We start from the raw sequence: 20,635 nt of genomic DNA, 5'->3' as shown, positions 1-20,635 counted from the left end.
CACACCTGATTTATCAGCTGTAACTGTCTACGAACGAGACCAACATGACTGGAATCCTTCGATCTCTTTTCTCTCTCCTGCATATCTAGTTCGTCGCTAGATTAGCGTCGCATGAAGCCATGTGGCTGTCAAGTCCGGTCAAGTCCATCTAGCCGCTGTTGGGTCTGGCGTTGACAGATTTGGACCGTGGATCTCGACGAGTATGTTGGGGGCGAGGCTGTGCGGGTATGGACTAGGCAGTTGGCTATTGTTGGGGCTAGCCAGCTGGCAGTTATAGCCCATGTGGCTTGAGGTCTGTGTGTATCTCTTTCCTGATATCATGGGAAAGTGAGAATGGTATGTAGGCATTAGTGCAAGGTAGTTGGAGGGTTTCCTCTTGTCTGAGCTTGATGGTTTGGTCCAAAGACAGACCGAACTGGACTGTTCTATGCTCAAGCATTTCTAGGCAAGAGCGATGGCCGAATAACCTCATTTAGGATGGAAGGAAAAGGAAGGAGCGTTTCTTTCTCGTTTGCTCCTTCCAAGAAAACATCAAAGGAATATCAGACTCATTTAATGTGCTTGCTTTGTTTATCTTTCAAGGTTTGTTTACCTCGAGACTGATCTTTTCATTCTTTTACTTTCCTGTCTTCTCTTCTTCACCTTTGCATCCTGCTTCAATATATTCTTTCTCCATTAAACACATTTCTTCATCATGCCTCCGAAAACGCCTGCTGAAACACTTGCGAGTCTAGGCTTTGACCCGCAACTTCTCGAATACCCTTTTCCCGCAGAGACAGGGTGGTGCATCCACTGCTTCAGGGTATCACTGCGTGCCTGGGACGAGACAAAGTGGGGGCAACCCTTCAAGGTGAACTGCATTCGGGATCCAGTCACCTTGAAGCGTTGCCAGAGATGCTGCCATGCCCGCGACAGGTGTGAACTTGTGGGTATTCCTTGAAGTTTGTTGTCATTCAGTCGTGTATGTACTCATCTATAATACACCTTTCTAGCTATACGAAGGCATCCGGGGCCACGGGTTCGAACTTCAGGCATTGCTGGAATGGATCCAGGAGATCTGGATCAACGAGGAATCCGGGATTGGCGAAGGCGAGGATGTGAGCCTGGTGCACGACATCGAGATTGTCAACGCCGTTGCAGGGGCGGTTCGAGACCTCTGCTCGGCTCTCGATTGTCTGATCAAATCCCACGGCAAGGCCCACAGCCTCGCGGGCCGGCATGGTGGAGATGCCGTAAGTTTCATCGCTCTTTTCGTACAATATCCACTGACATTTCGAGGGGTTTAGGCAGATATGGCGGCATACGCTCAGTATTGCGCCCACCAGCATGCCTCCTTCCAGGCTCCGCCTTCGCTTGGTCTCCGGAGCGATGGCACTCCGCACCCGAAGCTCGTCCAATTCGAGCATGCGGCTCGCCAGTACCTCCGTCTCGAGACCCAGTTTGCCCTACCTTGGTACATCGAGGTCCTCGCGCTCAAGCAAACCATCGAGGCGCTGATTCGGGAGAAGTATGACCACAGCGATCCCAACATCGCTCGCTGGTATAAGGACATGATGGCAGCATTTCCTTTGGCTATTCCTCTGCTGTAAGTAAGGGTGTAGTTTGTTGTCTCGATATCTTCTCATATTCTCTTCATTCTCTCTTCAGGTGATCTTCGTGATCCGTTGCCTCCGTTGAGGCTTTCTATGATGGTTTGTGATGTGCGGGGGTGCATGCATTTTGGGGGATCTATTTGATATTGAGCTCCCATACTGAATAAACTTGGAGTTTCTGCCTCGGTTTCTTGTAGGGAGTAATAGCTTCTCCTTATTCATTTCCTCTTTGTTTATATGAGAATCTAAGTTTAAAGTGAGGCGCGTGACTTAATCCAAGGTTGACTGTAATAAACCTCCCGGACTGAAGGTGATGTCACAATATATAGTTGGCCTAGACCTGACTATATCGATTTACGAACTAGGATGAAGGTCCATAGAAAGTAAAAGATGACCAATGCAAATATTCTGGTTGAATAGACACTACTCCGTAAAGCACTCAGATATATCTAAGATATATAGACTGACGGCAAACCCAGCTTCGACTAATTGAATCCACTTTAGTTCTAATTTACAAGCAAATGACCATAGACTGATGTGCATATCGATTCTCACATTAAGTACAGCTGAATGGTCTCGCCTATCTACAGCCACCTATCCTTGAATCAGATCAGACCGGAGCGAATTGCGGAACGCGAGAAGCTCATTATAGGACCGACGGGCAAAGATCTGACTGGAAATAGGAAAAGAGACCACATGGGAAAAAAAAAGTAAAAAAGAGTCACATAAAGGAATGGTTTGCTCATAAAAAGAAAAAAAAATGTCGAGCATTGATGAAGTTGAAATAAAAAGAAACGCCTTTTCGAACTCGTCTCTATATCAGAGACTTCACCGTGATTGAACAAGATACAATGACCGGGTCTTCGGCAGAGAACGTTCGGATATCATAACTCTGCTGAATAACCCGACAAAAAAACAATGACAACAGGATAAGAAGCTCTCATAAAGTAGTGCGATCGAGACAGAAATGACGTTGGGTTTCGCTAATACCAAGTAGAAAGAATAAAGGGGGGAGCATGAATGGTTCGGAAATGGGTATTGGTTTAACGATCAGGGTTTGTCACCTGTGACACAAGTCAGCTTCGAAACAATGCTATTAGGCGTTGTACGTGTGTACCTGCAAGATCCGGCGAGAGAAGTCATGGTCATCATCGATGCTGCCATTGCTTTGGCGGCGCTGAGCCATGTAGTCGCCATCGAAGCGAGAATCGGACATCGAGGGCGGGCCAGAGTCACGGCCATAGCCGCCAGTGACCCCACCCACAGCACCGACCCTGTTCTTCTTGGATCGCCACCAGAAGAAGACAGCACCGCAGAGAGCAGCGAATCCGATCACTCCGATTACGACTCCGGCCGCAATCGCGGCAGTATTCTTGCCCTTGGAGGACTGTTCATTGATATCCTCTTCAGAGAGACCGCTCGTGGTAGGCTCAGATGTGGCGGTTTCTGTAACTTCACTAATACTACTACTAGTAGTGGAAGCAGTTGAGGTAGACCCATCGGTTTGCGTCGTAGTTTTGCTGCTGGTACTGCTCGAGCTCGTGCTTGATGTGGTGGTGGTGGACCCGGGTTCAGAGTATGTGGGAACGTCGTCTTCCAAATTGGTGGTATAGACAGAGTAGTAGCCGGTACCACCACCTATAGAATTTCGTTAGCAAGTCAATTCTTTGAGACCGATGAAGGAGGGGCATAGACATACACATATCATCGGGCCAGCCACTGCAGGATTTGTTGCATTTGTCGCTTGAAACTTTGGCACTGTCTGGTGGCATCGTATTACCACACACACAGTCAGAGCCTCCTGTCAAAGCGAATGTCGCGTAGTCTTTGGCGCAGTGGTCCAGACACCATCCGGAACTCTGGTATGTCCAGCCTGTTGACTTTCCATATCCAGGAATGCTAGAGTAACAACCCTGAAGTGTCCCTAACGGCGCACGACGGACCACCTTGAAGTCTTCTGGAACTGCCGCGGCGACTGCCATTACCACACCGGACACCACGAGGGCGCCATGAGTGTTGAAAAGCATGATGTGTGGGGAGAGTAGTGAATTCGAGTATCGAAATCAACGAAGAGAATAAGCACCGCTGGACACAGTCGCAGGGGTGATTGATGAAGGACTGGGAACGGCCTGCGTAACCCTCAAGAACTTCTGTTTGAATGTATGCCGGTAGACGTCGTTTGTTTTCAAAGTGTCCACCACGTTGGGTCTGAATTATTCGGTCAGATCCTTAGGGCGTATGGTCGAAAGTCGAAGTTTGACGGTCGGAAAAAGAGTGAAACGAAGGTGATTTCGCGTTGTGTTGATTGGTACCTGGAGTACGTTGTCGAGTAGAGGATCACCCCCTACAAGTCGGGAGAGAGTGAGCGACCGTGAAGTAAAAAGCAGTTCAGTTGATAACCCCCGAATAAAGGGAGTAAACGAGCGAAGAAATCGAGTAACGAATGTGTGCAAAGGGGAGGAAGATCAGGAGGGCGAAGTGACGGATAATGGATCCCTTGAGAAAGGGACTGTTAAGGGGTCTGTGTTCCCCGGAGGAGTGACATTATGTACCAGGTACTTGGAACATAGTAGGCTAACCCTAGTGTACCCGAGTACCGAATACTTTCAGCCCACCTGTTTCGCGGGTCGTTTCAAGGTTGTTTGCTCCTTGTATGGTACAATACCAGGTACAATGTAGACAAACAAACAATCCCACCAATGAGACGTCGATATATATTTAGGTAATCAGGCACCTGCCCCGGCAAGCCAGGGGACTGTGGTTGATCACTTTCCTATTTGGGTCAGACACGGGAGCTGGATGGAGTCCTTGGACATGCCGCTAGTCTTCTTTGGGTGCCAAGCGGTGATTATGAGACCATCATTGTGTGAACCTCGACGGATATTCAATATTATGTATGTACATACAGAGTAGATACGGTATTTCTCCGTACTTTACAGAGTTACCTGCATCCTTCGCCACATGAAGAAGACCCTTGATGACGACGGAGTGTTCTACCCCTCAAAATTGTACAACGCACTCGGCTAACGATGCTTTTGTTCCGTCTCTGTTGTGTTTTCCCATATAAATGACCGGTTACCATACGCCACGGTCCTTTGTGGCTGACAATTGTATCCTTGGCTGGTGTCGAGGGTAAATTTAGATCTCCATTTGATAGATTGCAGAGTTTGCTGTTGAAAGAGATTTCAGGGCTCATTTCCCAGGCGGAGCTAATTTAAATACTCCGTACAAGGGATAATAACCTTCGTTACTCCGTACTCCGTACTCCATACAACATGAAACATGAAGGATTTAGCAATTGGAATTTAGCCTTATACTTCATGTAGTCGCAAGAAATCCGTACTCAATCTATCTCTTCTATATCCCTGTTCATGCCCCTTTTTCCACGTATCCAAATAGTTTCCATGGGTAATGCGCGGCCACTCCCGGGTGGAGTATACCAAATTATGATCTGTCCCTACGGTAATACGCCGTACCGTTCCTGTATCAAAAAACCGCATAATTTGACTCGTAAAATAGGGCTGCGGCTCAAGATCTGCCTTTGTATGATGGTCTATAAATGGCACGTATTAGGGTTAGGTTCGATCTTGAACTTTTATGTTGTATGTTGTATGATATGTTGTATTTCTCGAGGCTTATTTGCTTCAAGTATTCTGTTCCTGACTTGACTGCATAGCATACCTACTACACCGTACATATTCTCATAACAAACCCTGAGATACCGGAGGTTATTAACCCAACCACATTACCATCATGCGAGAATTATACAAGCCCTTTACTGAACAGAGAGATAAAGTTACTAGTGGCCAAATGCGCTCTAGATCGAGTGTGTGTAATATATCGGCTGTACCTCGCAGATCTAGTCCCTTGCACCCTATTCTGAGTCAGAGATTCTATTATTATTGCAACTGCCAGATAACCTCGTGATCTATGTGGGAATCAAACTCCTCAACGGTCAACATAATTGCCTGCGCAGGTAACTTAGCATCTCGTTACCCACAATTGATAATTATAGCCAACTCATGTCCTCGACACAATTTCCTTCTAAAGGCGCCCACGTCTAACTCTATAGCCCACAAAGCAAACAATAAGCAATAAAAGCTCAATGAAGAGCGATCTTCCAACAGTGAGACATATTGCTCAAGATCGGGTCCGACCGACATCCTAGCCAAGAGCCCCCAAAAACACAGCATGCACAGGCAATACAGGTCTGTACTGCATACTCTACAGTAATATGTCAACAAGCACACATGTCTAGACCTTATCGACGGAAATACCGGCTGGACCAGTGGCGTCCACTAGGCCAGTCGGATTCTCCACCTGTCAAAGGGATCATGTAGAAACGAATTCCCTTACCGGTCCATGAGAGAATAAAAATCTAAAGAGAAAAGGCTCTATTCAATTTGCTTGAATCTTTCGTATATATTCGGCCGTATCGAGAGCGAACCCTAGGTGGGTAATGAAAATTCGAATTCAGATATCAAAGTGAAACTGTGGGTCTAGACCCTGTGTGCCTCCCTGTATGCCTAGCAAGTGTCAACACTATTCTAATTTTAAATCCTAAAATTCCGACTTCGCCTGTGACCTTCGATTATTCTATTTGCCATGTTCTAGAGCATGCGGAAGGGCCGACTCGATGCTTCCCTAGGAAGAGAGAGTATCGTTTTGTTTACGGAGAAGGGATATAACCAGTTGGGTACTTAATTCAGGCTTCAACATTAAAACTAAAATCACGACACACAGAAATAAGAGCAGCCAGCGTCAGGCTCAACACAAACTACCTTAAGAAGAAGAACGAACAATAACACCCTCAAACCCAAACCAAGCATCAAAGCTCAGATATAAGAGTAGTTCGCACATATCTCCACCGACCTGGCAGGAACCTGTCGCTGGACAGCATCCATCTCCATCTCCTTCTCGTAGAACCAACACCATCCCCGAGCACAAACATAATGAATCCCATGCGGCGCCCCCGACATCTGCCTACGAGTGTACTCGCCGCATTGGCAGAGCGGATTAGCGGGACCTATCCCGCGTGCATCAGCGAAGCAGATGAATCGATCACATGGGTAACATATATAATATGGACGACCTGCATTGCCATTCGGGATGTTGTCGTTGACGATCCGTATTATGCCATCTCCGTAGCATTGGGGGCATCTGGGGGGATTTAGTCTGGTGATGGTCATTGTTGGAGTTGTCCACGGGGTGGTGGTGGTGGTAGGCTTGGTTCGCTATAGTGTTTGGATTAGATGCAATGCGATCTACGAGCTGGTAATAGGGAGGATGTACACATGCCTTCACTACAGCTTGCGGTGTTCAGAGATGGTTTGTTGTCGTATTGAAGTCTTCGTTGAACGGACTGTAGAGATACCTAGTCGAGTGGTCATTATGACGATCTCTATAGGTCAACATTGCGTGGATGTCTATACAATATCCGTCACGATGAACAGTGGATATATTTCCACACCGAATACTACACAGGAGTCATACCCTTCAGGGAAAGTGTCAGGTTACATAGTGATATTTCTATCTTGTACCTACCTCATTTTAAGATTTCTCAGCGTGTATTGACCATGGCATTATGAAAGTGGTCAGCATTGCTTGTGCGTTGCGCGCTGTTAAAGTTGACAGAGAATCCATGGCTCACTTGCTTACAAGGGTTGCGCTGTTGCCGAAAGCTACGTCTTCAATATGTTGACCTTGTTGACCACCCTACGCAGAAACCACAATGACTATAGCCAATCTATGCAATTGAAATTCAATTAAGCATCCATATTTAAGTGCATCGAGATCATGCTATGCCTCGCCTACAAACGAAACCCCTCTCGATATTTATTTTCAGTTGTCCAAGTTGAGAGAGACAACAGACTCAGGCATTTTTTTTCCAACAGTAAATGCGCGGCCAAGTATGGGTTGAGCTCATGGCTTAGGAATGTGTATCGTCTTGCTGACCATCATACACCCATGCAGAACGAACATCAAGACAACGGGGTGGAATTCGAAGATGGTACCCTCTGCGACAAGTCCAAGAGGAATGTTCTCGTGCGTCCAGCTTTGAGAGACCCAGTAGGCCATAACAGAGGCGATTGAAAGAGTGGTCGGGATGGGCGTGCCTTCGAAGTACTTGGATTTACCGCTTTGATCCTTGGGCAGTACGGCTACAGTCACGTTGAACCGAGCGAGGCGGGTCAGACCGCAGAGAACGAAGAATGTGAGGAAGACATGATCAAGCGAGGTGCGGATACCAAGAGCGAATGCGGCAGCGGCGGGAGCGAGACCGAAGGAGATCTAGTGGAGTAAGGGTGTTAGCAAAAACTCGCTTGTGGTTATTCGCGGGGATCCATTACCAAGTCAGCTAGCGAGTCGAGTTCTTGTCCCATGAGAGACGACTTCTTGCGCCACCTTGCGACTTTGCCATCCATAAAGTCGAAGAACAAACCGAAAGGCATGAATGCGAGGGCAGCCCACATGGCACCGTATTCAGTCGGGTCTCCGAGGCAGTATCGCATGGAGGAGAATACCGACATGACTGCTCAACATATTAGTCGCGGGCTGGAAAAACGGTTGGGGAACATGAGCTTGCCTCCACAGAAACCTAAGATAGAGTTAGCGAGTCAATTCAAACAAAGTCTGAAGATCTTGCGATCTCTTACCATTCATTTCAGTAATCAGATCAGCAAGATGCATGGCCCTGTTGAGTGTTAGACTGAGCCGAGGGCAAAGGAGCGCGGGAAGCACGAAACTGACTTCACCAGGCTGAAATGACCATGATCCGAGGAAAGTAGCATTTTCTGTTTCTCCTGACCTGAAAAATGTCAGCTATATTGCCAATGTAGGGTCAGAGGGAGCTCAAACACACCTCCATCGCCTGAAGGTGGGACACCGCTGGAAGAATTGCTCGATGCCATGGTCGATGTCCGACGAGACATGCTCAAATGGATATCAGATTCGAAAATTTTTACGGCAAAAGGATACTCTGTCTCAATAAGATGTCTAAAGGGCGAGATTGGGTGAGAAGAATAAAAATGCCGTCAATTCTGCTTGGGAGTGTTGACAGACGCACAGATTCGCTGAGCGGTCAACGTCATTTCAAACTGCAGGCAGGCAGAGGCGGTGCAGCTGCGCCACATCCACTAGCCACATCCCAACAGCCGATTATCCCCGAATTTCTAAACGAGTGTCTATGGTTTGATTGCAAGTTCTGGAGAATCCAACGAAAAATAACAGAAACATTTTTGACTGGTGATATTCTACAGCCTGCAGCCAGTGAAGTTGCAATTGCGCAGGATGCACAAGAAGACGGAAAGATATTCCTGAAAAAGCTCCCAGATCCCCCAAAACGCCAAAAAGAGACAGTACATTGGATCGATCAGTAGCCGCGACCGCGGAAGCCACCGCCACCACGAGGGGCACCGCGACCACGTGAGAAGCCACCGCCGCCGCCGCCGCGGGAGAAACCACCGCTACCACCGAAACCACCACCGCGACCACCACCGAAGCCACCACGGCCACGAGGAGCACCGCCACGGGCACCGAATCCACCGCGACCACGGGGGGCGCCGAATCCACCACGGCCACGGGGAGCACCACCACCGGCGCGCTTGGGCTTAGCAGCTCCTGGGGGAGGCTTGGGCTTGGGGAGGAACCTAAGAGGTGAGTTAGTCAGAGCATATAAGAATGAGTAGAACAGCGATCGTACTTCTCTAGAGGGAGCAGCTTATCTCCACCAATGTAGACCTTGTCACCAGCTTTGAAAGAAGTGGCGACAATCCCATCTTGGGGCTTGACGGTGAAGTAGACCTGGTTAATGGGACCGAGAATTTCGTCGACCTTTCCGATTTGAGTCTATAACTCAGTTAGGTCATGGACTTGTAAATCGTATTGATTTGCGGCAGTCATGGCGTACCTTGTTCTCCAGGTAGATAGGAGCGTTGAAGTAAGGAATCTTGGGGTTGACCGATTCGCAGACCATCTCACCCTCGCAAGAGTGCAGCACGGAACCCAACTCTATCGGCATATCAGCGACATGAATCAATTACAGTCAGGTTCAGAAGAATAATTACCCAGAACCTGGGCTGGGGGGCCGAATGACTGTTGGAAGCCTCCGCGACCTGCAACAAAAAAAATTTCGTTAGCTCCTTTTAACTTCTCGCATCGCATTCAGGTTGGAAAATTCTCACCACCACGGCCACCACCGAAACCTCCCCGGTTGGCACCAGAAGCGTTACCTCGACCACGGAAAGACATTTTGTGGTGATAAAGGTGATTGACTTGTACAAAGCTGGAGAAGTTTTCGCTTGGTGGAAACTTGAAGCGGTAAAGTGTCGGCTAAGGGCAGTACCATCACGTGACTTCGAGACTTAACTTTCACCGCCCTCACAAAGAGTTATTTTCCCCTCCACGCCGCGATTAGACTTCTTGCACTTGCTCACAGTCTAGTTCCCTTGTGCCATTGCTCCAAGGGTTTCAAAAATGGCATCCGAAACCCCCAAGGATATCCCCGTACGGCCTGCCGCTGAAACGCAGGCCAACAACGCCTCTGAAGCTGCGGCTGCCCCTCCAAAAGATGCGAAAGCGAAACCCAAGCAGGCCCCGAGCCCCGATACTCTCCCAGAAGTCATGCTTGAGCGAAACAAGCTCTTCGAAGAACTTTGGCAACAATATCTCGAGGAGACCAAGACTCGTCCCCACCCAGAGATCAACGTTACCCTCGACATTGGCGACGGCAACCCCCCTTCCTCAGTCCCTGCTAAAGCCTTCGAGACCACCCCTGGATCTTTCCTGCGCGATGTGCCCAAGGATCTCAGCGCCAATATCGTTATTTCCAAGGTTGATGGAGAATTGTGGGATTTGAACCGGCCTCTGGAGAAGGACTGCAGTGTGCTTCTTGTGCCTTTCAGCAACCCCGAGGCCCGTGATGTATTCTGGCACTCCAGTGCTCATACTCTGGGTGAGGCATGTGAATGCGAATATGGATGTCTTCTTTCCCACGGTCCCCCTACCCCTCAAGGTTTCTTCTACGACATGGCCATGCCTGATGGGTATGTCATCTTATCACCTACCATTTACAACTGCGCCAATGCTAATCTACATGGCAAAACAGACGTGTTGTTCGCGAGGCTGACTGGAAGGCACTTGACACTAAGGCGTCACGTATCTTCAAGGAGAAGCAAAGCTTCGACCGATTGGAGGTTTCTAAGGAGAATCTCAAGAAGATGTTCGCCTACAGCAAATACAAGCTGCACTATATTGACAAGCTCGTCACTGGTGAAAGCAGCACCGTCTACCGTTGCGGTACCCTTGTCGATCTCTGCCGAGGCCCTCACATTCAGAACACCGGTAAAATCAAGGCCTTCAAGATCATGCAGGTAAGCGTGACTGTTCGACCCCTTGACTGAGTAAGAAACATATTAACTTTTACTCCCAGAACTCATCGGCTTACTTCCTTGGTGACCAGTCCAACGACTCTTTGCAGCGTATTCGTGGTGTTGCCTTCCCCGACAAGAAGCAAATGGCTGAGCACTTAAAGTTCTTGGAAGAAGCCGAGAAGCGGAACCACTTGAAAATCGGCAAGGAGCAAGAGCTGTTCTTCTTCGATGAGGTGTCCCCCGGCTGCCCATTCCTCCTCCCCAACGGAACCAAGATTCTCAATCAGATCCAGTCTCTCCTGCGTTCTGAATACCGCAAGCGAGGCTACCAGGAGGTCCAGACCCCCAACATGTTCGACGTTAGTATCTGGAAGACCTCCGGACACTGGGAGCACTACAAGGATGATATGTTCAAATTGGATGTGGAGAAACGCGAGTGGGCTCTTAAGCCGATGAACTGCCCTGGACATTTCATTCTGTTCGGTCACCGTGAACGCAGCTACCGAGAGCTTCCTATGCGTATTGCAGACTTCGGTGTCCTGCACCGAAACGAAGCATCCGGGGCCCTAAGTGGACTCACCCGAGCTAGAAAATTTTGTCAAGATGATGCGCATATCATCACGGAAAGGAATGAAATTATGTCCGAGGTCGAGGGTCTGTTCGATTTTTTGCAGTCCATTTATGGTCTGTTTGGCTTTACCTTTAAGTTGAAGCTTTCCACCCGCCCCGAGAAGTATATGGGTTCGTTGGAGACCTGGGACCAGGCCGAGGACCAGCTCAAGAAGGCCTTAACCAAGTTTAAGGGTAACGATTGGACCATTAACGAGGGTGACGGTGCCTTCTACGGACCCAAGATCGATATCACCATTGCGGATGCTCTCAAGCGTGAATTCCAATGCGCAACCATCCAGCTGGACTATCAGGCTCCGATCAATTTCAAGCTGGAGTATCAGACCAAGAATTCCGAGGAGAACGCGAAAGAGGGCGAGTCCAGCGATCTTCCCCCCGGCCGTGCCCGCCCTGTTGTCATTCACCGTGCTATTATTGGTAGCTTCGAGCGATTCCTGGGTATCTTGATCGAACACTTTGGTGGCAAGTGGCCGTTCTGGATCAGTCCCCGCCAAATCCTGATTGTGCCGGTGATGCCGGATTTGAACGACTACGCCCAGGAGCTACAGCGTATCCTGCAAGGTGACAAGTTGAATGTGGACGTGGACATCAGTGGGAACACGCTGCAGAAGAAGATCCGTACTGGCCAGCTGGCCCAGTACAACTTTATCTTTGTTGTAGGTGCCCAGGAGAGGGAGGCACGCACCGTCAACATTCGCAACCGTGATGATCCTGCGACCCAAAACAAGGGCATCATGGTCCCCCTGGAGGAGGCGCGGGTCAAGCTCCGAGCACTGCGCAAGGAGCGTCGGCTGGAGAACACTCTGTAGGGGACATATTCGTTACTGATTTACGAAATTTGAAAAGTGAAATGAAGGACATGCGGATATTTTACTGATTCTACTAAATATTCCATACATACCTAATGTAGTAGAGTAATTAGGGTCTGAAACACACCTTCGGTAGACCGATATTTCTTGGCTTTAAATACAGGAAGGCCTATGTTGAACAAAGGGAGCTCATTTTTCTGCCGAAAAGATCCTGGTCTAAAAGATTAAAATGAGTGTAATTGTGTTTATGCGTAAATCTAACCAATATTACAACACCAGGAAGATTAACGATAGTACAGGAATCCTTTCTGGTCGACAGTCCATTCGAATCTTAGCCCCTATCAGAAAAGGCCGAAGCCTACGGAGTACTGTCTGTCAAGAATGGGATATGGCCCCTCTAGGCCTTAAACAAGAACCTTGGTTTTTGTTATGGTCTAGTGGTAAATTACGCTGTACGAAATTCAACACTGTCGTTACCCTCTGACATTTCTGCACTTCTGGTCCCTATACTCAGCTGTATGGTCCTTAGCCCTAATTTCTGTCTTGATCAAAACCCAATATCTTCATATAGCGGAGACTTTGTAGATTGAGCCCATAAAAGGAAATCAAGCTTTAAGATATGTTTACTTATTTTGTCCTATGTGTCAAAATAGCATCTTTTGTTGACACTATGTATGTGCTACGTCTGAGACAGCCATATTTCCCATTGCGTAGTTAGTTCTCTCCCTCTGAGCCATCATTAATTTATATTATCATCTTTACTTAATCTCTGCTCTCATCTGTAGTGCTTCAAAATAGACTGTAGTGTTGTGTTACTTGGCGAGCGTTCTTCCACCTAGCTACGCGAAGCCTTGACCGCAAGAGTAGCTCGAGCAGCTCATCGCTTGGCGAGGGGATCCCTCTAGTTAGCCACTAGAATTAGGCGGCCACAGTCGAGCTTTCCATGGGAAATACCGAGGTCTGGGAACGAACAAAACATCAAGAAAGACAGCCATAAAGACAACTAAAAAGAGATGACAAGGCCGCCAAGCGAAAAGCGGCTTCAAAGGCATTCTCAAATCATAAAATCATAAGTCCGATTTTATGACGGGCTCGGTAACTTGTATATTGCCTAGGTCACTACACCCTTCTGTTAAAGTGAGGATGCGGGCTACCGCAGTCTTTGCGTATGGCCTGTTTGCTCATGGCCTGTTTGTTAATGAAGTGTTTGTTAATCACCTTTCTCTCTTTATTCCCTCTTCTATTGCTCACCTCTTTTCAGCTCTATTCATTTCCTTCTTGCTCATCTATCCATTTTAGACCTCATAAGGAATATCATACTGCTCGCTCTGCTGAGGTCATCAGCCCTCAACCACTCATCCATCCATTTTAGACCTCATAGGTATCATCATCCTACTTGATCTGCTCTCTCTGCTGAGGTCTCGACATCTTCATCCTTCCAACCACTTTCATCAACATACCAATGAAGGAAAAGCCCTTCCCATGCCCTCGCGCAGAGGAGTTCGGATGTGAAAAAACATTCGCATCAAAGAAGTACGCGAGCAAGCATGTCAAGGTACATGACAGGGGCTTCCCATGTCCGCGTGCAGAGGAGCTTCATTGCCACAGGAGGTTCAGCTCTCAAGCTGGTGCAGATGATCACTCGGCAAGCCTTCATCACGAGGTCTTCCCATGTCCGCGCGCAGGAGAACTTCAATGTGACGAGACATTTTACTCGAAACGGAGGGCAAATGGCCATGCCGCAAAAGTCCACGCTCAAGCCAAATGGCGCTGTCCGCGCGCAGAGGAGCTTGATTGTCATGAAATGTTCGACTCCAAAAAAGATGCAGACGCGCATGTGAGAAACGTACACGACAAAGAAAAGCGCTTCCCATGTCCGCGTGCAGAGGAGCTTGGATGCGAGAAAACGTTTATCTCGACCAGAAACGCCAACAGACATGCTGAGCGTGTACACAATAAATCCAGATAGCCCTGCCCGCGAGCAGAGGAGGTTAATTGCCACAAAACATTTTCCTCTAAAAGTGATGCAAAGGTGCATGCTAAGAAGCATGACGAAGAGCAAGTGAGATGGCCTTGTCCGTTGGCAGAAGAAGCATCCTGTACCATGGAATTTGGTGCCAAAAATACGGCAACAAAGCACGCAGAGCGTGCCCATAGTGGGGGAACTAGGCCAAGTGTTCCCTGCCCACACGCAAAGGATCTCAACTGTGACAGTAGGTTCACATCGGTAGGGAACGCGAACAGCCATTCTAGGAAGGAACATCATCATTTCAGATGGCCATGTCCCTTGGCTAAAGAGAAGGGGTGTACTGAGATGTTTCGTAGCAAAAAGGGGGCCGAAACGCACGAAGTGAGAAAGCATGGTGCTAAGAGTTCTCGACGCTCCCTGGGAGGGAAAGGATTCCCCTGCCCAGGTGCAAATGGGATCAAGTGTGACAAAAGATTTGCCACGACACAAAGTGCAGCTCGACATGCGGAGGCGACACATGGGAAAGCCAGGTGGGCTTGTCCCTTAGCCGACGAAAAAGGGTGTGATTGGAAATTCACAGACAAGCACAATGCCCAACGCCACGCGAGGAACGCTCATGGGGATCCGGATGAGAGAGAGTTTCCTTGCCCACGCGCGCAGGAGCAAAAATGCTTTCTAATATTCTCTTCCCGGAGCAATGCAAAAGTACATGCTCAGACAAAACATCCCAAATTTGAGCCAGATGAGAAATTTACTCCGGCATGGCCCAAGACATCGCCACATATTCCCCTCAGAGATGTCGATGGAAAAATCATACCTGATTGGGACGAGCTCCCACAGCTGGGCTTTCTGAACGGCAGGTGGATATGCCCAGAGCTAGGTTGTAGCACAACATACTTGACCTACTTTAACCTAAAAAAGCACTACTTGGCCGTCCATATGAGGGCTCGTTGGCCCTGTGAGTACGCTGAGACATTCGGTTGTGACGAAACGTTCCCATCGATCTACGATGCAAAACAACATGTGGATAAGCATTATCCCAAGCCCAGGTGGATATGCCAGTTCGACCGATGCTTTTCCCGAATACAAGGTAGGAAGCAGACACGAGTTTGCGCCTTAGCGCATTATAGGACGCATGTTCAACGAGGACACTTTCAAGAGGGGGAATGCGAGCCTTTGAAGGTATGTAATAACGAAAGAACAAATGAGCATCATCTAATGGGAAAAACAGGTCCCCGGTGGGAATATTGAAGCCGAGAATGAACCCAGAGACGACTATTGGGGAAGTGAAGCCGGGAGCGACATAGTTGAGAATTTGGGGGATGAAGAAGACGAAGAAGAAGACGAAGAAGAAAATGAAAATTTGGAAAATGAATTTGACGACGAAATTGAGAATTCCGAATATGAACCGACCACGAAGTGGGCAGCTGGGCGGTTGAAAGATACGCAGAAGGACGAACCGCCAAAAGACCAAGACAAACTCAGAAAAAGTAAGACATATGAGATATTACTACCTCATGTCCCATTGCTAATTCTCATAATTTAGTTGCTCGGTCTGAAGGCCTTCACCATCTCGGCCTTAGGTGCCCAGGGTCGGGAAGGGTCATTGAGGGATTGGTGCTTGGTATGCCGTGCCCAAATAGCACGACAATCACGTTCCAGACAGGTGTTTTTTACAGACATCATCGAGCAAAGCATATTGGGCTCAAGTGCAGATGCGCACCCTGTAATGGGCGGTTTGTGTTTAACGAGTTTTTGAGATCGAATTTTCTGGAGGCAGATGATAAGCAGACATTATGCTGCCACAAGAGTTGCTTCAAACTTACATGGGAGGGCTCAAGATTCTGCCAGAAACACTTTCTTGCCTGGACGCCAGAACTCCTCGTCTACGACGAAGCCGCAATGAAGGAGCTTAGGAGTATGTTCGATGCAGTGGCTTCTCAGCAGTGGCGCCCCGAGACAGAGATAATGGCGAACCTCATCAGGAGGATGGAATCCGACAGCGAAGCCGATATCCCTCCTTCCTATTTGGTGAATATCGACCTGGAATGCGGTTTCCGTTCCAAAGAGGTACTCGAAATTGGCCTCGCTGATATCGAAGGGAAAGGTGTACTCAATTGTACCACCAAATACAGTGACGGGATCATCGCGCCTTCCTCGTCGAGCCCTGCACCGCTAACTCATTCCCAAATGTCGTATGACAAGAAGGTCAGAATGTATATTGCGTCGGATGGCCGCCTTCGTGCAAAGCAGGTCGTTAAAAAACTCCAAGAAGTCGGTATTTCCAACAAAACCTTTTTCCTGGCTTGGGCGTCGTGGCGCTTCGACCTAATTTATGTGAGACAATGGCTGCAACAAGAAGGTCTTAGCGGCGTTCTCCCCGGGGATGAGAATGTCTGCTTGCTCTTCCAAGAGTTCCGCACCAACGTGAGGCGGGTGCTTGGTCGCACCTGCTTCAAAGGCAGGTCATTTCCTCTCAAGTTACCTTTGTTGTTTGTGTTGCTCTTCGGAGATACCCATCCCCTCGCAGGGCGTAACCACCGTGCACTGGTGGACGCTCAGCAATTAGCCTTGCTGGCGAGGTTGTTTATCGATCTTTGCAAGCCCCCCAGCAGGCGGGTTTACTGGCGGGCATCGACATTGAAGATGCCATTCCCTGGCAAGAGACAGCAAAAGCTGGACCTTTTCTTCCCACCGAGCAAAAGAAGAAAGCTCTCCTGAGATGTCGTCCTTTGTATACATCTATCAATACACCCATTTCTTCCGAATGAATTCTTCGTAACCCTAAAAGGTTTAGACTGGCGACTGTAGAACCTTGGAGCCCTCATAGAATATATTCAAAGACATGTTTCAGCCACGCTTTCCGAGTCTTTGTTCGATTTGCTTTCGAGGATGCAGATATGTAGTCTGTATGGAGACGGTATACAAAGGAATAGACTCTATTTCGCTCTTTTGACAGCGAAATGAATAAATCTTTGGAAATTCAAGAATTCCAAGTCTTCCACAGTAGGTCTTTCGGTCCTAATTAAATTTAGAACTTCTTTGAAAGATCAAATTCATTCAGAGCAATAGTGGACTTCAACGCTTTTGCGTGGCGGATCACCCGCGGGGACTGCGGGGCTGAAACTCATCACACTTCTCTCGACTCTTCACCCTTTTTTTCCCCTTCAACTTCTCTCTTTTTTGTTTTTGAAGACACCTTGGACCCTCGTTAATTCCATTTTCCTTCGTCGCCTTGCCTTCCCTCTAACACTCTACGACTCTACGACGCGACATCCCGCCATGGCTGATTTACAAGGTCGCAAGGTCTTCAAGGTCTTCAACCAGGACTTTATCGTGAGCGAGCAATACAATGTGACAAAGGAGCTTGGCCAGGGAGCCTATGGTATCGTGTGGTAGGTCTTGATGCCTGTGGATGATACTCGTTGGACACGTGCTGATGGCATAATGAAGCGCGGCTACCAACATCCAGACCGGCGAAGGTGTCGCCGTCAAGAAGGTGACCAATGTCTTCAGCAAGAAGATTCTGGCCAAGCGCGCCCTCCGTGAAATTAAGCTGCTTCAGCATTTCCGTGGCCATCGCAATGTAAGCCGCAGATCATCCTTATCGTTAACTGTACGCGCTAACTCAGCCCTCCAGATTACATGCCTGTACGATATGGATATTCCCCGACCGGACAACTTCAACGAAACATATCTCTATGAGGGTACGTGGTCTGCTGCTTTGCGACGAATAGAGCTGGACTGATAAGCCTGCAGAATTGATGGAATGTGATCTGGCTGCTATCATCCGCTCCGGCCAGCCTTTGACTGACGCCCACTTCCAATCCTTCATCTACCAGATCCTCTGTGGTCTCAAGTACATCCACTCGGCCAACGTCCTGCATCGTGATCTCAAACCCGGTAATCTGCTGGTCAATGCGGACTGCGAGCTCAAGATCTGTGATTTCGGCCTGGCCCGTGGGTTCTCAATCGACCCGGAGGAGAACGCGGGATACATGACTGAATATGTCGCGACGAGATGGTACCGCGCACCGGAGATCATGCTGAGCTTCCAGAGCTATACCAAAGCGAGTATGTAACACCGGCATGCATAATTTGCCACTGAATCCCCGCTAACCCCACTTGTGCAGTTGACGTCTGGTCCGTGGGCTGCATCCTCGCCGAGCTCCTCGGCGGCCGACCCTTCTTCAAGGGCCGTGACTATGTCGACCAGCTGAATCAGATCCTGCACTACCTGGGTACACCTAACGAAGAGACCCTGGCGCGCATTGGATCGCCCCGCGCCCAGGAATACGTGCGCAACCTGCCCTTCATGCCGAAGGTGGCCTTCAAGCAGCTGTTCCCTCAAGCCAACCCCGATGCGTTGGACCTGTTGGACCGCATGCTGGCGTTCGATCCATCGTCTCGTATCTCTGTCGAGGAGGCCCTCGAGCACCCCTACCTGCATATCTGGCACGATGCCTCCGACGAGCCGAACTGCCCCACGACCTTCGACTTCCACTTCGAGGTCGTCGAGGAAGTTCCCGACATGCGTAAGATGATTCTCGACGAGGTCATCCGCTTCCGTGCGACCGTCCGCCAGCAATCGCAGGCCCACGCCGCTCAGCAACAGCAGGTCGCTCAGCAGACTAACATCCCCATTCCGGATAACCAACAGGGTCCTTGGAAGACCGAGGATCCTAGACCTCAGGAGGCTACCGCTGGCGGTGGCTACAACCCTAATGACTTGGAATCCTCGCTGCAGCGCGGCATGGACGTGCATCACCGTTGATACCTATTTTCTTCTTTCTGACTTGTTGGTTGTTCGGCGTGTTGAAATCCGATCGTGTCTTCTACCGCGCCCTGCATGTTGATCTAATTTAGCCAAGAGATACCATCAGAGAACCAAAAAAAGACTGGGACGATTTACATGGGGGTTCTTTTTTCATCATTATAACTGCGACTTCGAACTCGACTTTCTCATCTCTATTTGTGGTTCTGCGCTCTCGCCCGATTTTATAGCTTGGATTGTGTCTGCGTTTGGTAATTATTTTGGTATAACCTTCTGTTCATGTCTGAATCCTTTGGCTACTTCCAAATTTCAAGGCGCCATTGGTTGTGGTTTCTGGATATGATACTTGGGTCTCTGTCTATGGCATTACTCTGTGCATTGCATCTCTTTCAAGTAGGATCATTAGATAGATTGTCAATCAATTCTCCCCTCGTCCGCTGTCTGTCAATGAGTAATCATTTAGAACACGTAGCTCAAACATATCATTATCCTTTGTACCTAGTACTAGGATTTGGCCCAGTATCACTGTATGTTTATGTGCCGATTGCTTGCTAATAACCCGATTTTTCTTTATCAAATCCAAGCTTCCACCTCTAACTATACCATCTAGGAGCATAGCTCCCCGTTCGGGAAAGTCCACGTGCCAAGCCACGTGCCCAATCGCCCGATACACACCAAAACAAGTAGGCGGTAACCTTCTGCCCCCAAATGGAGGTTATAATGAACTGAACGCATAGATACTTCGCCCTTCGGGGCATATGGTCAAATGAAAATATACAGAGAAGATTAGCATGGCCCCTGCACTAAGGATGACACGCTCAATCAAAGAGAAGCTACCTATTTTTTTTCTCTTTTACAGGTCCTTCGTTATGGAGATGGGATGCGGGGCTTTGTAGTAGAATGTGATTGGTCCTACGCTTTTGGGAAGTCATGTGCCCATGCTGTAAGGCTAACGGTTGGGTTTCGAATGACGTTGTCGACGAATCCACTTTTAATTTACTTGACATCTGCGGAGTACGGAGTATGTACTAGTTAGGGCTATGCAATGTGCTCACTAACTCTGGAACCTGTGGACCTACAAAACCAAGGACCTGCAGTAGTTACTGAATTACATGTAGGCTGTTAGCTACATGTGAATATCCTGATTGATTATCACATCGGCCGCGCTTGCCTCTATCGTTGAGAATAACATGATCTAGTTGGCTTGATCGTAGTTTTTTTTTGTGTCCTTGTTGATCTCTTTTGATATGCATGTTCTTGCCCTTCTTAAGTCCTGTAAGTAGACAGCAGAAAAAGGTGGAAACATTACTTCTATATGTATAACCTTTGATAGGCAAAACCACAAGTTCAACCTTGCCATGCTAGCACCTTCTAAGGCTACATATAGGAGGCCATCCTGTAGCTTAGAGAGATACCTCCGCTTGCTGCGACGTATATATGATACAGACAGGTGATTCAGTGAGCTCCGTACCGCTGCGTGAGCAATCACG

The 20,635-nt window shown here is 48.5% G+C and overlaps 8 protein-coding genes across 8 annotated transcripts; 5 read left to right on the top strand and 3 right to left on the bottom strand.

The window, feature by feature from the left end:
• Positions 1-694: 694 nt before the first annotated feature.
• Positions 695-1,589, top strand: N7518_010141 (uncharacterized protein; the record flags this gene model as incomplete). Its single annotated transcript, XM_057191067.1, has 3 exons — positions 695-925; positions 993-1,232; positions 1,287-1,589. The coding sequence occupies 3 exons, from the start codon at positions 695-697 to the stop codon at positions 1,587-1,589; spliced, it is 774 nt and encodes a 257-aa protein (XP_057037203.1).
• Positions 1,590-2,615: 1,026 nt separating this feature from the next.
• On the bottom strand, positions 2,616-3,619 carry N7518_010140 (WSC domain-containing protein; the record flags this gene model as incomplete). Its single annotated transcript, XM_057191066.1, has 3 exons — positions 2,616-2,656; positions 2,710-3,230; positions 3,292-3,619. 3 exons carry the CDS (start codon positions 3,617-3,619, stop codon positions 2,636-2,638), a joined length of 870 nt encoding a protein of 289 aa, XP_057037202.1. The 3' UTR covers positions 2,616-2,635.
• Positions 3,620-7,514: 3,895 nt separating this feature from the next.
• N7518_010139 (CDP-diacylglycerol-serine O-phosphatidyltransferase) lies at positions 7,515-8,524 on the bottom strand (the record flags this gene model as incomplete). The annotated part of the gene is made up of 5 exons (XM_057191065.1): positions 7,515-7,883; positions 7,943-8,124; positions 8,249-8,286; positions 8,343-8,400; positions 8,455-8,524. The coding sequence occupies 5 exons, from the start codon at positions 8,522-8,524 to the stop codon at positions 7,515-7,517; spliced, it is 717 nt and encodes a 238-aa protein (XP_057037201.1).
• Positions 8,525-8,964: 440 nt separating this feature from the next.
• N7518_010138 (H/ACA ribonucleoprotein complex subunit GAR1/NAF1) lies at positions 8,965-9,842 on the bottom strand (the record flags this gene model as incomplete). Its single annotated transcript, XM_057191064.1, has 5 exons — positions 8,965-9,241; positions 9,295-9,440; positions 9,502-9,602; positions 9,659-9,706; positions 9,776-9,842. The coding sequence occupies 5 exons, from the start codon at positions 9,840-9,842 to the stop codon at positions 8,965-8,967; spliced, it is 639 nt and encodes a 212-aa protein (XP_057037200.1).
• A 225-nt stretch (positions 9,843-10,067) lies between these two features.
• N7518_010137 (threonine--tRNA ligase THS1) lies at positions 10,068-12,402 on the top strand (the record flags this gene model as incomplete). The annotated part of the gene is made up of 3 exons (XM_057191063.1): positions 10,068-10,636; positions 10,699-10,963; positions 11,023-12,402. 3 exons carry the CDS (start codon positions 10,068-10,070, stop codon positions 12,400-12,402), a joined length of 2,214 nt encoding a protein of 737 aa, XP_057037199.1.
• A 1,547-nt stretch (positions 12,403-13,949) lies between these two features.
• On the top strand, positions 13,950-14,243 carry N7518_010136 (uncharacterized protein; the record flags this gene model as incomplete). Its single annotated transcript, XM_057191062.1, has 1 exon — positions 13,950-14,243. One exon carries the CDS (start codon positions 13,950-13,952, stop codon positions 14,241-14,243), a length of 294 nt encoding a protein of 97 aa, XP_057037198.1.
• A 1,149-nt stretch (positions 14,244-15,392) lies between these two features.
• On the top strand, positions 15,393-17,092 carry N7518_010135 (uncharacterized protein; the record flags this gene model as incomplete). Its single annotated transcript, XM_057191061.1, has 3 exons — positions 15,393-15,461; positions 15,603-15,861; positions 15,918-17,092. 3 exons carry the CDS (start codon positions 15,393-15,395, stop codon positions 17,090-17,092), a joined length of 1,503 nt encoding a protein of 500 aa, XP_057037197.1.
• Positions 17,093-17,653: 561 nt separating this feature from the next.
• On the top strand, positions 17,654-19,145 carry mpkA (mitogen-activated serine/threonine-protein kinase SLT2; the record flags this gene model as incomplete). The annotated part of the gene is made up of 5 exons (XM_057191060.1): positions 17,654-17,766; positions 17,825-17,957; positions 18,012-18,078; positions 18,131-18,445; positions 18,505-19,145. The coding sequence occupies 5 exons, from the start codon at positions 17,654-17,656 to the stop codon at positions 19,143-19,145; spliced, it is 1,269 nt and encodes a 422-aa protein (XP_057037196.1).
• Positions 19,146-20,635: the final 1,490 nt, after the last annotated feature.

Source organism: Penicillium psychrosexuale, assembly GCF_028828465.1.
Source record: "Penicillium psychrosexuale strain IBT 29551 chromosome Unknown utg000006l, whole genome shotgun sequence".
NCBI lineage: Eukaryota > Fungi > Ascomycota > Eurotiomycetes > Eurotiales > Aspergillaceae > Penicillium > Penicillium psychrosexuale.
Note: the sequence above shows the minus strand (reverse complement) of the source record. Positions and strands in the feature narration are given on the sequence as shown.